The 17,233-nt window shown below is 37.8% G+C and overlaps 1 protein-coding gene across 3 annotated transcripts in view; it reads left to right on the top strand.

Moving 5' to 3' along the window:
- The window catches only part of CDC42BPB (CDC42 binding protein kinase beta), an 87,400-nt gene that overhangs the window by 31,677 nt on the left and 38,490 nt on the right, over nucleotides 1-17,233 (top strand). For all 3 annotated transcript variants that reach the window (XM_048949453.1, XM_048949452.1, XM_048949455.1), the window contains exons 3-7: nucleotides 3,727-3,810; nucleotides 7,269-7,364; nucleotides 11,405-11,553; nucleotides 15,001-15,094; nucleotides 15,985-16,185. In XM_048949453.1, the coding sequence (XP_048805410.1) occupies nucleotides 3,727-3,810; nucleotides 7,269-7,364; nucleotides 11,405-11,553; nucleotides 15,001-15,094; nucleotides 15,985-16,185 (624 nt within the window). The remainder of the gene's footprint in view (nucleotides 1-3,726; nucleotides 3,811-7,268; nucleotides 7,365-11,404; nucleotides 11,554-15,000; nucleotides 15,095-15,984; nucleotides 16,186-17,233) is intronic.

Below are 17,233 nucleotides of genomic sequence, written 5' to 3'. Positions count from 1 at the left end.
CTGCTCCAGGTTGGTCATCTCTCTGAGGTGTGGCTGTATGTGAAGTTTCCAGTGGTTTTGTGTTTCCACAGGCAGTAACGTTCCCCCATCCCAGTTGGTGTATTGTGCCTATCAGCTGCAGTGCCACATGTGCCTTTTTCTTGACAACCTTGCGAGCTGTTTGCATAAGGGTTGTCAACTATATGTCTGTCCATCTCCTTTAGTGATGAGAACTTATTTTTTTTATATTTTATACAATCACACAACAGTGTGATTTCCAAGAAGTTGAGCACCAAATAATCCATGCGCTTCCCAGTAAAATGTATTTTTGTTAACTGTTTTAAATGTATTCTGGAAATTCAGTCTTGCATTTAAGTTATTTCTGCAGTTTCTTGGATCATCCTTACTATTTACATAAAACAGAATTTGTCATTTAATACTGCTTACTGTTGCTGGTCATGTACCCAAAGGTCAGAGTCCAGCTCTGGGAAGTTCTGTCATGTTTGTTGAGGCTGATTTGGCTTGGATTCCTACCCTATAGGTTTCATCGAGGCAGAAGAGAAGGTGGAATTTGGCCTGGGATAGCTTTACACATTACCACCCTAAATGTCAATATCAGATGGCTTCTGAAGATCGGAATGTAGCAAGAGGCTTTTATGAGACCATTTGAGAAACAAAAAATTGAGCTCTTGCCAAAGCGTAAAAGGGTTATTTCAGCTATATTGGTTCATTTTTTATTTTATTGCAATAACAGGGGAAGCAGAGCTTTGAGGCAAAAGGTACTAGAAGAAATGAATGGCAGAAATTCATACAAACCTGATAGTGTGTGCGTAGTAGTTACCACCGCTGGCTCTCACTGCTTTAGCTCCAGTTCTCATACTTTTTTATGACACGTATATGCCTTAAGATGGTTGAAGCGTAGGCAGGAGGATTCTTTAGGTTTTCTGAGGAAATGTACTTGAGCTTTATTCCAGTGTTTCTGTTGCCATGAATTATGAGAGCATGAAGAGTCCCAGGGATGGTGCCAGGTGATCCCTGTGCAGCCTTGGAAAGGGCTGCACTGAGGGGGAAGGGCTGAACCTCTCCTATCTGAAACTTCTCCTTATCAATTTTGCAGACTTCCTCAATAAAACAGAATCACATTTCTCTGTTATTGCTTAGTATTCAGAAACTTCGATGCTCCATTCCAACTGAGCATGTGGAAGTTAGACATGTTGTAGTTTTTATTTTGTAGCTTAACCAAGTATCAAAAGTAGCTTTTGTGAGTCAAGCGTATTTGGATTAATTACCCCACACCCCATCCTTGTGGCCAGGTATGGGAAAACAATTGTAGGGGTGGATCAGAACTGCTCCTTTCCAGCCTGCAGCAGCTTAGGGTTCAGGGACTTCCTAACCACACCTGCATTCCATAATCAGTAGTTCCTGAGAGTTCCTGAGGCTACTGCTATGGGTGTTTCTTAAGCATTAAGAGCATACTTAAATATATCCTGAATGGATACTTATGTGTCACAGCGACCTGTTGCAAGAAAATAATATTTTATTTCATCTTGCTACCTTTTTACTTCATTTGATGCTTTTCAATTTCTGTAACATGAAAAACTGTTTTTCTCTATTCATCTTCATGACTTCCAATTGCATAGAATGATAGAATCATGAAGAGGTTTATGCTGGTAAGGGACCTTATTTACAGCACGTTTCTTAAGTTTGCACAGCTTCTCAGCTGTGCCTTCCACAATGCTGGGCTCACCTTACACCTTAATGGTCTAGCACATGTCAGTGTTAAACTCGTGCTGCCCTACAGTGCTGTTAAACATTGATGGGCTTAGAATGAAATGCAACAGATGCATGTCTGCATTCTGCTTTGTGTGCTGTTTGTTAATAGAAGGCTGAGCACTTCAAGCACTGTGTTGTAATGAAACTTGATTATTGCTACTTCAGGGCTTGCAACGCAAACTTATAAACTGTTTCTGCTGCACAGCTTTCATTCTTCTCTAGCAATTAATTGTGTTCTACTCTGATCTCCTTGAGGAGATTGGGGTATTTCCCAAGTGATCAAGTTCTGTATGAAACAGAATTTAACATATATAGAGGATATGTCAACATCTTAGTTTCCCAGAGGTTGTAATGCGCAGTTTAACTTACAGCATATCTTTAGCTGCATCTGGCAAATGATTCTATTAATTGTGGTTGGAGAGACTGCTACAATAGGTTTTAACTAGGAAGGCTGTGACAAGGCTGGGAACAAAGCAGAGCGTTTTAGGCCATTACTAAAGGGCAGGTTTGTACAGTTCCATCTGTGCTTGGGTAAGGCTTCCTCATGTTTACTCATCCATCTTCTCCTGTTGGAGTAGTGTTTATTGGATATATTTGTAGACCAGCAGAGGCCATGATGCTGTGGATATGCTACACACCTTACAGAAGGATTCCTCATAGCACTGTGTTTTTCCCAGCTGCATTTAGAGCTAAATTCTCATGTGTTTCTGCTAGTTCTTTCCTTAAGGTCTGTTTCCACTACGTCATTCTGTGCAGGTGCATACTAGCTGTAGGTGTGACCTGGTGAGCAGCTTCACCTACTGAGGGACGGGAGGCATAGGTATACTGCTGCAGAGTGGAGTGCCAGCATCTCATCCTCGTGTTACTGCAAGAGCAGTCTCCCCATCCCTCATCTGGAGTTTCTGTACAGTAAGATATTGCATTTCCCCCTTCCCTCCTCAGGGTCAGTGTTGCTCTGCACTATTTCAGCCTTGGTTTACAGGCTGCCTCTGCTTGGAGTTGCTGCATCCCCTGAATCCCTTATAGATAAGAGTTGTAAACCAACAGAAGAGGAGAGAGTGATGCGATTGCCGTCACTTTTCCCACTGATACTCAGAGCTCTATTAGAGGCAATGGAAGATGATACATTTTATGCTTCTTACATTGGGCAGCAACAGAAATGTTTAGGCAGACCTTGTACAGCCCTGAGAAAATGCTGCTGTCCTACTTTGTGATTCCTCCTTTTCTTTGCCAAACAAGGATTTTGTGGAAATGACGGCTTTACTACTGGAAGAATTAATTTGTTCTTGGAGAATACAAGTCATGACCCAAATGCAGTCTTTGCATTCTCAGGCCTTGAAGTTTCAGTATTCTGCATTTTTTCTTCCACTGCAAAGCCATAGGAACAACTGCTTTTCCTAACAGGCCAGTCTAAGCAAGTTTAATACACAGAATGCATAGTGAAATGCTTCAAGCAAGATGATGAATAAGTAAATTAATACTGTTTTTACTTCTTTTTAAGTATCTGCATATAGTGCACAAAAGCATTTTAATTTGCAAATATCTTTCAAGTTTCTGAAACCAGAAATGTGAGAACAAATTAGTCAAATGTAGTGCAGTTCTATTGACAGCAGCCTTCCTCGTTTTCTAAGACTGCCCTGTTGAGCATTCCTTTGTTGTCTGCAGGCATGGTGTTACGAGTGTTGCTTGTTCTTGACAAATAATACAACTTTACTACACATCTTCACAGGAAAAGCTTCACACTCTTCCTGTATCGTCTCCATTGCACTTGCTCATGAACAGCTGACCACATGTGGTGCATCAAGTAGATAGTATTAATGGAGGGAGCAAAGAATCAAGCTGTAATTTGTCTGTGTGAGTTGATTGCTGATGATTCTTTAGTAACTTAATTAACACTGTGTGAACGTTAAGCTGTTTAAATATTGTATTTCTCTGACTGAGCTTTTGTTAAACAAAGATATCTTGTTATTTCAGGTTGCAGTTGTTAAAATGAAGTGTACAGAGCGCATTTATGCAATGAAAATTCTAAATAAATGGGAAATGCTCAAAAGGGCAGAGGTAAGTAATATGTTTCTCTAACGTGGAGAATTTTTAAAATAGCATAAGGAAAATTACATTGATACTCTTCCAGATTAGGAAGAATTATTTCATGAGCATAGGAGCTGAATTCTTTTTTCTTTTTTTCCTAAGCTGTTTTAATGCAATCAGGTCTGACAGTCCCTTCCAGGCATCTGTTGTTCTCAGCATTACTGTGTATTCATTTAGCAGACAGTCTGCCCTAGTTTTACCCTGAATTTATTGGCCAGATTTTTGTTTACAGTGAAGGCAAGTTAAAGACTACAGGAAAGCTGAGATTGGTGCTACTATGGTATTCATAGCTGTATACAAATGCATTATGAAAGGTTCTTTTTTCTCTTGTGTTCTGAAAGCATATATATTAAGGAGCTTTGCATCCTTCAGTTTATAACAGGATTTATATAACTGGTAAAACTGTAACTAAATACTTGGGAACCACAGATTCAAATTGTAAAACAAAGGTGTTAAGAGGGTAAGCCTATTTGAAAACGAGTATCTTTGATGAAAGGAGATGTACATTGTCACAACAAATTACATAAATGGGAATGTGTACTTCATAGGTGAGGGAAGGACCTGCTATGCTGTAAGTGGCCTGTACCTAGAATACCTACTCTTAGACTGCAGAGGAAAAACATCATGGCAAAAGTACTATATAAATTAGCAGTTAAATGAGCAATAGAATTGATGGGGAAATATATGTAATGCATCACAACTTGCAGAAGTTCTGTAAAGGGACAAAGGTGAGGGGCTTTCTGAGGACTAAGCCTACTGATCCTTCCCTGTCCTATTCTGCCCCCATCCTGATGCCTCTCTCTCCCTAGCCCACCCTTCCCAGTCTCTCCCTTCCTTTCAGTGAGTCAGTTCCACCTCTTTTCCTGTGAATAAATCCCTTGCCTCTCGTTAAGCCCCCTCACATTGCACTGGGCTGATTTAGTCACACTGTCCATCAGCTCTGCTCCACAGGCCGCTGCTGCTCTGCTCTCCTTGGAGCTGTCAGGAGAACTTTGCTCCAGGCTGTGCTGCATCATTGGTTCTTAGTTGAGTGTCTTTGTGGAGGAAATTCAGTGCCACTTCTATGCAGACTTCAGTGGGATGAATTCATTGCTCAAAATTTGTTTAAATCCTAAGGTGCTTTTTGGGAACTCCCAAACTCTGGTGTAAATACAACCATGCAGGCTTAGTTCAGTCATTTTTAAAGTGACCTAATTAAGAGATTTAGCTAAATAGCTGAAGCATTAGAGATATCCTGAGGAGAGAAATCTTCACAAGTTGTTGTCTTCATATTTCATGACTAAATCCTCCTACACTCTTAGGCAAGTGAGAGCTGAAAGAGGGTTGTCTATCAAGAAAGAGCTACAAGGAGTGGTAGTTCTCCCAGTGCATAGTTGGGATGAGTATCAGTCCAGCTCAGTCCTCTTTCCGCTGATTTCTCTATCTATGCAGAACTGTAAAACCAGCTGTCTGCTTTGCTGTGCCCCTTTGTCATTTCCTGTTCTCATGGTTTGGCTTTCCTGGGTAAGCAAGAGCTTGTAACCTGCATATCAAGTTCATAAAACATTTGGGAAATGAGAAATTCACAATGTGGTAAAACTTGTTAATTTTTAAAATGAAACCTGCAGGAATACAATAGCTTCCTAAGTGGGCAGTTCCACTGAAAAGCAGACTTGAAGCATTTTATTATACACTCTGAGTGGTGTAAGAAACATTCTTACACTGGTTTATGTAATAGAAGCATTGTGTGACATTAAACATAGCACAAAGTTATATAGATAGTGCTAATTTCTGCACTGGCTGCAAGAAATAACATATGGTTGGAAGCTACTAAAGGACAGCAAAGATTAGTGACTATCAGCTGACATCTCTAGGTGGGCTGTAAGCAAAAAAATAGGCATGCTGTTTGCATTGATGGTGTGGAGCATTTGTGTTCATTGTTCTGACAACAAAATGTGTAGTCTTTAGTGTGTTGCTGCTCAGTTCCAAACCCTGACTAGCTAATGACATGCTTTTTCAAGGTGTTGTCTCGAGACGGTCACGGTAGGTGGATGGTTGGACTAGATGATCACAGTGGTCCTTTCCAAACGAAATCATTCTATGATGTTTTGTGCTGGTGTCAGTTGAAAAGGATAGTTTGGAACTTAGAATTCACGATGCAAACTGTTCCGAAGCGTACTGGTTTAGGAGTGTTGGTAATATTCCCTCGCTGTTTGAGCTTGTGCAGTGAACTGGATCAACAAACAGATGTCTTTGAAAATAAATAAACTAGCTCTGTGTGCTGGCAGCCACCCCAGGCAGCAGTGCCAGAACGACCGAGAGCTGTGGTGCTGGGACTGGGGATTGCATTACTTAGGACTGCTCCTGTGCCAAGTTTTTTTTTTAGAGTGGTACTTTGGCCTTGTTCGTAAACATGAAAATCACTCAGTTAACATGTAATTATAATTTACATCTCTTTGCATCAATAATTACTGACTTGACAATATGACCCCAGTATGGAGCTTTTCAGTAGAACTATAAATTGATTTTTGCTTCCTTACAGGGAGAATTACAGTTGAGGTAGTTTATAAGATGCGATCAATATATGGTGAGGCTTCAGCTTCCCAGGAATATTCTTCCACAGTACATTTTCTAAGACATCTGGACAGTTGGCAGTGACAAAAAATCAATTCTTATCCCAAACCCAAAACCTGAATCTGGAACTACTGGGTGTTGTAATAATTGCTTTCAGAATGGAGAGCAGTGAAAGGATCTGCGTCTTGATAATACTGATCCAATAAAAACATTTTTCTTTTTTTCTTCAGAGGACTCTCAGAGGTTATGAAAGGTGGTTTTATGTAAATATACTAAGAAAACCTGCTATGCAGGGCTTGCTTCTCTGAAGGTTGCCATGTGAAGTAAAGATTCTTGAAATTGGAAATGTATTATACAGGACAAAGATAGTATAATAATAAATAGTATAGTAAATAGTATAGTATAATAATAAATTTAATAGTAAATTTTGTTCATTTCCCTATAGTATGTTTGCATGATCTATAGCTGGAAGTGCAATGCAAGAAAAGTATACAAAACAAACTGTATTTTCACAAAGTTCTTTTTCAGAAGAACCATACTTACAGTAACAAATTATAATTTTCCTAATGTTGTTCCATAATATATTTTAAAAAGATTTAGTGTTGGCTCGAGCTGGTTTGTGGGTTTTCTTTTTGCTGTTTTGTTTTTACTTTTTTTTTTTTTTTTTAATGTCACAGTCAGAATTAGTGTGACTGAATCCCTAACTACAAGCCTGCAGAGATTCCTTGGCATGTCACTTGTGCAGTCTGAATTCTAATGAATTAGAGGCCTCTGTTCAGCAATTATAAATAATCCCATAAAACATCCATATATATTCTGCCTGTGGAAGCTACTTGCTGATGTTGACAATGGCTTTTTCCCTTCACTTCCTTTAGACAGCTTGTTTCCGAGAAGAGAGAAATGTCTTGGTGAATGGAGATTGCCAGTGGATTACTACATTGCACTATGCCTTTCAAGATGAGAACTATTTGGTATGTTTGATTCATCAGCAAATAAAAGCTTTATGTTATGAAAGAACTTTATTTTTTTTTTGTATACTTAAATGTATTGGTGCAATAAATCAGTCCACCTCATGCCTTGCAGCTGCGTTTTGGCATTCTTGTTTTCTCCTTGAAGAAAAACTTCAAAGCATTGACTGTAAATTTAAGAGAGTGAGAAAGTCATGTAGTACTATGGTCTGCAGAGGTTTAGCTAAGCACTTTTTTAACAGATCTACTCTTGCATAAATGTATCATGCTTAAGTTTGTTTCTGGACAACATTGCAACTAATTAACTTAAGGGAGATGTTAACACAGGGAAAATAAGAACTGTTTTAATATTAAAGTTTCAAATTCAAGACTGTTTAAAAATGGCAAAATTAACATTTAACTTTAAAGCAGTGATTAAATTGTAATCTTAAATAGACTCAGGAAAAAGTATTTCAGTGAAATGCTTTTGAAACCAGCAGATTGGTCACCTGAAGTGATGGTTACTGGAAAATTGAGAGTTACTATAACATACAGTCTGTACTTAGCTTTATCACAGAGATCAGGAATGTGCTGGTCATGATTATAAACAAGAAATGAGCTTATTGATGAAAACTTTCCAATGAGTTCAGGAACTAAGCATAAAAAAGTCAGATAATATTCAACATTCCTTCAGAGATGCTAGTTTGACTATCATCTTAAAAGTATTTTCACAATGACAAGCACGTCAGGTCTCTAGGTGCTCAATTACAGTGTTATTTCCATTTTATTAATACTCTGTGATAGGTCCACATTTTCCACCCCTCAAAATCTAGTTATCTGTGGAACTGCCTCAGGAAGATTGCTCATAAATTCAAGTTCCCTCAGAATCAAACAGCCTTCAGACTTTTATAAAAATAACTCAAGATACTGTAATGTAATATTTCCAAGCAGCATCTGAAAATGAGGCTAAGAATTTTTTTTTTAACCTGTAGTAAGAGAAGGCAATAGTAATGACAGCGGAGGGAGAGGTACAGTATTGCTAATAGCATTTTATGAAAACCCGCTCCAAGTAAGCTGTAACAGTGTAATACATTTCCCCAAGTTCCCAAAGGCATGTAGAAGTTTCACTTGACAGCAGAGTTTAGACAGCTAACATCTAATTTAAGATCCAGAATTTAGAAAGCAACAACTCTGCCTGGCAGCTGAAGTCAGCAGATTGCCAGCTTGCCTGAGGTCTGGTACTGCATGTGCTGAGATGCTAACTTCCAATTTGGTCTGTTACTCAGCATCCATCTCATGTAAATGTGTGGTACTAACAGATGAAGTGTATGTGCATTTTAGTTCCTCTATTGTAAACGATGTTTGAAGAAAAAGGCGGGTTGACAAAACACATCAGGAAGTAGCTTTCAATCCAGAAATGTGGGCTCTGGTCCAGGCTCTCTTCCATGCTGTCCTAGTAGTTAGCTTGTCCAGGGCTGAAAGATCTGTGTTCAGAACTCTGCTCATCTTAAGTTTATAGCTGTATTTTTCCACATCTCAAGAGGGTGCTGCCACATTGCAGAACCTCTTCAGGTTTTACTTTTCAGCTTTGCTACTCATCCTTACCCTTGTGTAATGGACCACAAATCTAAGAAGAAAATGAGAACAGACACCAGAGCTTGAGTTGCCAACCCTTCTGGAAGGGAAAGCTCTTGATTCTTTTTATCTGCTCCCGTTGATATTTGTGCATTATAGCTCATGATTCTTATATGCAAAACCAGAGGGGTGTCTTTCCACACCTAGGGCTTTACCATCCTCCCCTGGCTGCATGAAGTAAGACTTCAGAATGAAACAAATAATGATAATATATTAAAACAGAAAAGCAGTAATGCCGTTGGAGTCTCTAGAAATAGTTGGGGTTTTATTTCCTCTCTTTAGTATCAGTAGAGCATGTGATGATATAATACAAGCATGAAACACAACGTTCTACAAAATGTATTTGTTCTAGAGTTTGATTTTCTGGTTCTGCTCATCTACTTTTTAAATGTGGTGGTTTTTTCTGAACAGCCAGCTCTTAAATGACATTATGTAGAAACGCTAGTGTGCCTTTTTCTGGTTCCTAGAAAGTTTTTTGCAGAGACAGTATGAGTCAAGATGGATTAAGTAAGCCGTTGGTTATTCTACTGAAGTTGATAGTGGGTAGGTAAAGCTTAGTCTGTGCACATCCGTGATGCATATGTGACCTGAAGTTCATAATCTAAATTTAAATCCGTGAGTTTTTGTGTGATTTACCAGGAATTCAAGGATAAATACTTTCTTATTCATTACAAAAGATCTGTTGCCAGCCTCTTTAAGTTTCCTTATGAGTATTTTGACATCTTTTTTCCCCTTTGATCTCCAGCCACCCTCCCTGTTTGATGTAACCACTTCCCAAGGAGAAACGCAATATGTCTAAATTTAAGTGTCATAATACCCTTTATTTTAACCCTATATGAAGAGAGAAGTGCCTCTGGGCAAGAAGATCATTGTGGGGAAGATGATTAATAAAATTTGACTTTCTTGTAGAAAAGGTCTCAAGTGTTCCCCTGTTCCAGGAGCCTCATTTCATGGGTCAAGTGAGTTCTCACTGCCTTATGAACTCTGTGGGAACTGAGAAGTGCATTACTGTGTCTTGCTGACAAGCAGTCTATTTCAGCTCCCTCAGAAGGCTCTGTAAATTCTCTTAACCTTACTTTTGAAAGAAAATAGCACGATACAATATTCATTTTAGAACACTTCTGGTTCCCGTCTGTAGCTTTTTGTTCCCAAACATAATTGCTGTGTTCGTGCCATGTTCCAGCAAACATTTAAAACTCCTTATTGGATTGTGTAGTACGTGCTGGTTGCTTTCAACATAATCTGATAGGCAAATTTCATGATTTAAGCTATAATGAAATGCAGAAAAATATCAAAATGTAGGCCTTCTCATGTCTTCTTCTAAACCAAAAGATAGTGAGGAAATAGTGTTCCATCCTGGGAATCATGGAACAAAAATGTTCAAGTCATTATGCTTTGAGTGATGCCCTGGATTTAGGTGTATATTGCTGTTTTTCCATCTATAAAACAGAGACTAGGATATTTCCTAACAAGTCTGAATCCTTTACTTTCACATGATGCCATATCCATGTTGGTACTTTCCAGAGATAAAATAATGGTTGATTGGCCTTGGAGGCAATTTACTTTTTCACTGAAATGCATTTATGTCCAAGAACGTGAACGTTTGATTTCTTAAATTTTCAAGTGCTGTAGTGCCTCTGGCATGACAGCACTTCTGACTTATGAGCAATCTCAGCCATGGTGTCATGGAGCTCCTGCCAGCTCTGTTGTGCATTTGTGATGTGGCATGTTTCAAGATGAGTACTTGATAGTGATGTACTAAGTTCCACTTCTGGAACCACTAGTAGTATTGAAATGTACCAAGGGTAAAATTTGTAATGAAATGTTTGTTTTAAACTAGGCTGCATCCATCTGTTGAGCACTAATGCCTTCCAAAGAAGTTTTTAGTGAAATTTTAATTAAAAAATGTTTGAAAGAAGGAAGGATTGTTACTTAGTGCTTCTGTTAAGAGTTTCCTTCAGCAAATGGTTTGTATAACATAAACATCTGATATTCAAGTGCATAGTTCCTCAAATTTTAGCACCTGATGATAGACGTGCAATTCGGGCAAAAAGCCACCTGCAAAACTAAATGTTAAAATGTTAATCCTTGTTGTTTCCTAGTCTGAAAGAATTCTATTCTGCAAGAGGTATCAAGTATTTTCTGTTTATGTATAATATAGCACTGAAGTTCTCTTACAAATTCCTATTTTTAATTTCTTTTTCTTCCCATCTGGAAATTTTCAGTTTAGGCACTGATGACCTACTTAAATTTTTCGTTATATTAGATTATTTTTTTTTCTCTCTGTGCATCACTGTAGTAGAGATCGAAGGGACAGAATGATTTTCTATCATTATCATTATTGTTTCAGTAGTTAACTGATGAACTTCATATCGTTTTTCTTAATAGCTGTGTATCAGTATGTAACTGCTTTATTTCTCTCTTTTCAGTATCTAGTGATGGATTACTATGTTGGTGGTGACTTGCTGACACTTCTCAGTAAGTTTGAAGACAAACTTCCTGAAGATATGGCAAGGTTCTACATTGGTGAAATGGTGCTTGCAATACATTCCATACATGAGCTGCATTATGTGCATAGGTAAAATGTCACCTTACTTTGGAAAAATATGTATGCAGTTATATTAAATTAATTCTAAAGATATTGCTACAAATACAGATGGCTAACCACGGGGATGCTACTGTGGGCACATGCTTACTGTATGATGAATAATAATTACATAAGCTATATAATATTTTAGTTACCAAGTCTTGATGGATTCATATTAGAAGCAGTGGCATTTAAATGACTAACCTCTCAGTAAAGCTTTTAGTCTTAATCATGCTTCTTAAATTATTCTCAATTTGCTTCATGAATATTTATCTCCAGTTGTTCAAACCAGCATAGATGTTTGAAGCTGTTTGAATTCTCTGCAAATGTTTAAAAGTTATGCAAAAATGTATTCACTGTGAGCCCATAATAATGGTAAATCTGCTTACCTGAGCTGATCCTCAGATGGAAGAGGATGGTTTTGGTAATGAGTGAACTTGTTTAATTGTGCCTGCATGTAGGAGGTATATTCCAGACCAGTACCTACAGTCGTGTAATTTAGATTGTAACATTTAAGAATATAACATTCCTTACTCTGTGTAGGAGGAAATAGGCCAGGAAGGTATATTTCTATTTTGGGTTACCTCTTGGAGTGACTATTTCAGAAGAGCTGCTAGTGGTGCAAGGGAGACATTTGGTAAATATTTTGTTATTTCAAGATTATTGATCGAGTGGAAATCCCTATCCTTCACTTCATTTTCAGATTTAGCAATTATGTATGATAGAACAATTAGAAAGCAAAATGATAGTAATACTAGAAACCCTTGTGGTTTGTATCCTTATAAGCTACATATGACCTTAGAGCTTGATTTCAGTAACCAAGAAGTTAGAAAATGCAAACTGCAAGAGTAATGACGGTTTTCAGTCGTGTGAATATTGCTTTTGGCTATGCAAGCACATTCATGATGGGTAGCTGAAGTCAGTGCTCAGGAGAAGTGGGCTTTAGGCTAACATTCTATCTCACTTGGCTGGTAGGTTTTGACTTCAATCACTTTACGGTGAAATACAGACAGTAATACTCTTGTGGGTAAATACAGACAGTATGTGGGGATTTTGAAATTGTATGTGTTTGCAGAAACTCACCAGAGGCACCACTGCACCATTTCCAAGGAAGGTGGCTGCCTAACTGACCAACTACAACTTTGAGTGGGATTGAATGAATGCCTCCTGTGGCAATAGGAATAAATTTTTCTGAGACCAAAACACGCGTGAATGTCCAAGAAATTACTGCTTGGCATCTTCAGTGGATTAGGAAGAAAAATGATTGTTCTAGAGAGGATTTCAAGGGACGTTTGAAGGCTTATATGACCTGTTAGCTGTAGATAGGAAACAGTGGAGCTCAGAGATGCGGCATTAAGCCTTTCTGAACAGAAGCGGTGTTCCCTTAGGCAAGCAAGAGCTGCATGCAAAACAGAAAAGTAGAGATGTGTTGGATGAGATTGGCTCTTGCTTCCAGTGGCACTGTGAATGGTGTTATTTAAAAACCAACCAAAAAACTGTGCACAGTTGTGTACAAGGTTCCGTAGTCTTGTGTTCTTAGTGAGCTTGACTCTTATGGGACTGTAAGGGCATCTGGAAAGGACTTAGAGCTGTAATAGTATAGAATAAATTTAACAGTGGAAAATTACTGACGAGGTTTTTGGGAAAGGAAAATAGCCTAGTATTCAGGGTTAGCAAATATATATATTTTTTTTCATTCTAAGAGGTAAATATGCCTTTAATTTATGTTGACAGGCATAAATTAACATTCTTATTTTGCCTTAATACTGCTCATGAGCAGCAGTATTAGTGAAGTGTCAGTAATAAATTTGGAATCATTAGCTCTTGGTTAAAAAGTAGTCATTTCAATCTGTGCTGGAAAGATTTCTAAGTTTGGCAGGATTTCTATATATATTAGGTTGTTTGTTAAACCTTTCTTCATGTTTTTCGTAAGTTTTCTCAAGTATAAACTATGGAAATCAGCAACCTAAAAAGCAGACATTCTCAGCTCCAACTTCTGTGTAACAAGGTGACATTTGGAACTGCCTATTTGAACAGCAATTCAGTGTTGTTGTGCAACAAGATTGCATGTAAAACACATATTTAATAATAATACAGAATATTATTTGAATAAATATGATATCTAGAAAAAAATAGATTTATTGGTTTGTTTGGGTTTTTTTTTTTTTTTTTTGCTAGTTTGAATAATATTTCAGAAGGGGTTGGTGAAATGCTGGCATGTTAAGAGTTGATCCAGAGCAGTGTTGACTAAGGAATGGGAAGGACACCGGTATGAGTTGGCCTGCAAGACTTGATTGTTCTAGTTTTTAGTCTGCAGAATTGGTGCATCATTGAGTTTGTTCTGCTTTCTCTACTTGTTTCTCTCTCTTTTCCCTGCACCTTCCCAGAATACTGGCTAGGTGCTCTTAAAATAATGCTGGCTATTTTGAGGCAATTAATTAGTATTATAGAGAGAGAGAGAGAGTATGCATCAGGATTGTATTATTAAATTGGGTGTTGTGGTCCATCTTTTGTGAATCTGAGTACAAAATGGCGAAAGAAAATGTGATTGATTGGACTAAATTCAATTAACATGCTCTTATTAAAGTCTTTTTTGGCTGCCTTTCTGGTACCAAAAATAATATCAAGTAAAGAGCTACAGTGAAATGGGAATCTTAGTTCAATGTCATTTAGTAATCTCAGTATGCAGAATCCATTTACAGCCTGCTGTATACACGTATCAGTAGGAATGGCCTGCTTTGACCCTTGAGACTTTCTCCCGTTATTGTATCCTGCTGAAATGGCATTGTCCTGGTCCCAGAGCCACGAGAATGCAGAGATTTCTACAGTAACAGCTGCGTTTATGTAGGATGGAAAAGTCCTTAGGCACCCATGGAAGCTAATGTGATGTGCAGTTACTATATAGAAAAATGATCTGTAATAGCAAGTGGAGAATACAGGCCAGCAGAAATGCTGGACAAAGTTTAGAGAAGCAGCGAAAAATCTCAGGTAGGAAGCTATAGGTTGATTATAAATCAAACAAAAAAACCAACAACAAACAAGCAAACAAAAACTGTTACCTTACCTACCGAGATTACCTTTTCTTTGCTTTTTCTCTTGCCTCCAAAAGCATATTGCAATGCGTACAATCTTGAACTAACGTTGATGAAATGGACTGCATATCTGGTCTGTTCTCTGACTCACTGTAATTGTTCTTCTTGGTTATTTGACCAGAGTTCAACTTTGAGCTGAAAGTCCAATATAGTCATAAGTTTCAGTGTTACAGGCAATGTTTTAAGTTTGGCAAATAGAGAGAGTCATATATAGTATAATAAAAAAAGGTTGCATCACTGTATAACCAACATAAATTTCTTTGTCATTGTGACGGAATCTGATGTAATCTTTACAAGCAGAGCTCAGACTATATATTTAATTTTTTCAATTCTTTTTGTCATACAGGGACATAAAGCCTGATAATGTTCTTTTGGACATGAATGGCCATATACGACTGGCAGACTTTGGGTCCTGTCTGAAAATGAGTGAAGATGGCACAGTATGTATGAAGCGGAATTAATTTGGGTCACTGGTAGTGGGATCTTTTAAGTGCGTTCCTGGTCCTAACACTATTAAATGTATTACATTATTAAAAACTTTTACTGTAAGTTTTTTGACACGCTAAAAATTGAGGGAAATGTTCAACACATTTATAAGAAACAGTTTTTGAAATCTTCATTTCCTGGTATGTGGTGACCAACAGTTTTGGCACAAACTCAGGTCTTGGTGGCATTCTGTAGTCTTAAAATGTCTGTCAAGAATTTACCACTTTAAAAACAAAATGAATTGGAAGGAGCTATTGTAACTCCACAGGAACCCTTGAAGTGTGTTTCTAGAGATTACAGTTGCTCCTCTGCCCGGATGGTTGAGGCTTTCCTACTACATGGACACAAGGAAATTAATTACCTACTCCCTACAGTGCATCCACAATTATGCTACGCAGGCATTAAGCCAATTTCAAACCTAATAAAAATAGGATGCTACCTGCCCTGGAAACTTGTTTTTGCTATTTTTTGATGAAATTGTAAGCTGAAACTCAGGTGTAGAACTCAAACTGCCGGCTTATTAATTTTTCATTTCAATTTCTTGCAAACAGTTGCAGCTGTAAAGTGTAAAAGCACGTGTACACACAGGCAAAACATTTTCTTGGCTTTTTGACAACAGGTGTAACTATTTGGAGGTTTACTGTGTGCAAATTAAAATGTAGACTTTGTTACTTAATACATTCTTTGTTTCATTGCTGTGATTTTTCTTTTTTTTTTTTAATAGTTAACTTCCTTTTCTAAAATTGTGTACTGATGTCTCTGTCAGAAATACTAAAGTATGAGTAAGAATGTTGCTTTAGAGATCCTGAAAACTTACCAGAATTATGTTTGCCTTGTTTTTAAGGTGCAGTCCTCTGTGGCAGTGGGTACGCCTGACTACATCTCCCCTGAGATACTGCAAGCCATGGAGGATGGAATGGGAAAATATGGGCCTGAATGTGACTGGTGGTCACTGGGGGTCTGCATGTATGAAATGCTTTATGGTGAAACACCTTTTTATGCAGAGTCATTAGTGGAAACCTATGGGAAGATTATGAATCATGAAGTAAGAAATACGTTCATCTTACTGTATTTACTAAGACTAATGTTTACAGTGAAACTGTTACTGCTTATAAATATTGAAGTGATGGTAGTTCTTTGCTTTCTCATGATGATGTAGAACTGTATCTAATTATGTAGATTCGTTGGTTTCATTTTTAGGAATGTTGGCATCTCTGAAAGGCAGAATATTTTTTTTTTCTCTAAATGGTAATGTTCTTGTTGAAAAGTCTAAGCAGTCTTCATGAGACAAAATTTAAAACCAACACTTAAGATAGGCCCATTGAAAGTTTCTTCTGGAGTGTGCTGGAGAAATGAAGTAATGCATTATTTATGCAGCTGTGAACATTTTCTGTCACATCAATAATCAGTACGAAAAAAGGAAAGAGGTAAGTCAGCTGGTGTGGACATGAGCTGCATAAAGAACATGAGGTCAAGGGGGAGTTGCCCAGAGTAGAAGTGGCAGAAAAACATGAACTTTTGAGCTGCATGAAGAATATGAGGTCAGGGGGCTTTGTCCAGAGTCAGAATGGTAGAGAATTGTTCAAACTTCTGGATGCATTCTGAACATTAGGGAATAAGAATAAGCCAGTTCACAATGTCCTTCCAGAGGTGTGGTAGGAGTGTGTGATTATGTGCTGGTGTTTACAATATTGTGCTCTCCTAGTGAAGCAGTGGTGGGTAGGACATTAAATTCTTTCTAGAGCTGTCACCCTTGCAGTGATCAGTGCTAATCTCTCGCTCTCTTTAATTTCCTCAATTAACTAATTGTTGGCAATCTTTTCTGTGTTATGATTGAAATATGTAATCAGCTTGGGGCTAAATGCTGTCTGCGTGGCTGTAAACTGCTTTTGAGAAAGTTTGAAGCTGTTATCGTGCAGACTTAATATTGTAGTCTCATTTGCATACAATTGGTGTGTTTTAATTTTTTTAATTCAAATTTTTTAATTAGAATTATGCTGTTTTGGTCCCTAATGGTCTCATTCAAACCTTGAAAGGTTGTATTGTAAAACCATAAAAGTACTACTGGCCTTTACTAAGTCAAACTTCTTACT

The sequence above is a fragment of the Lagopus muta genome, chromosome 6 (assembly GCF_023343835.1).
Source record: "Lagopus muta isolate bLagMut1 chromosome 6, bLagMut1 primary, whole genome shotgun sequence".
NCBI classification, from domain to species: Eukaryota; Metazoa; Chordata; class Aves; order Galliformes; family Phasianidae; genus Lagopus; species Lagopus muta.
This window is presented reverse-complemented; position numbering and strand designations above follow the sequence as displayed.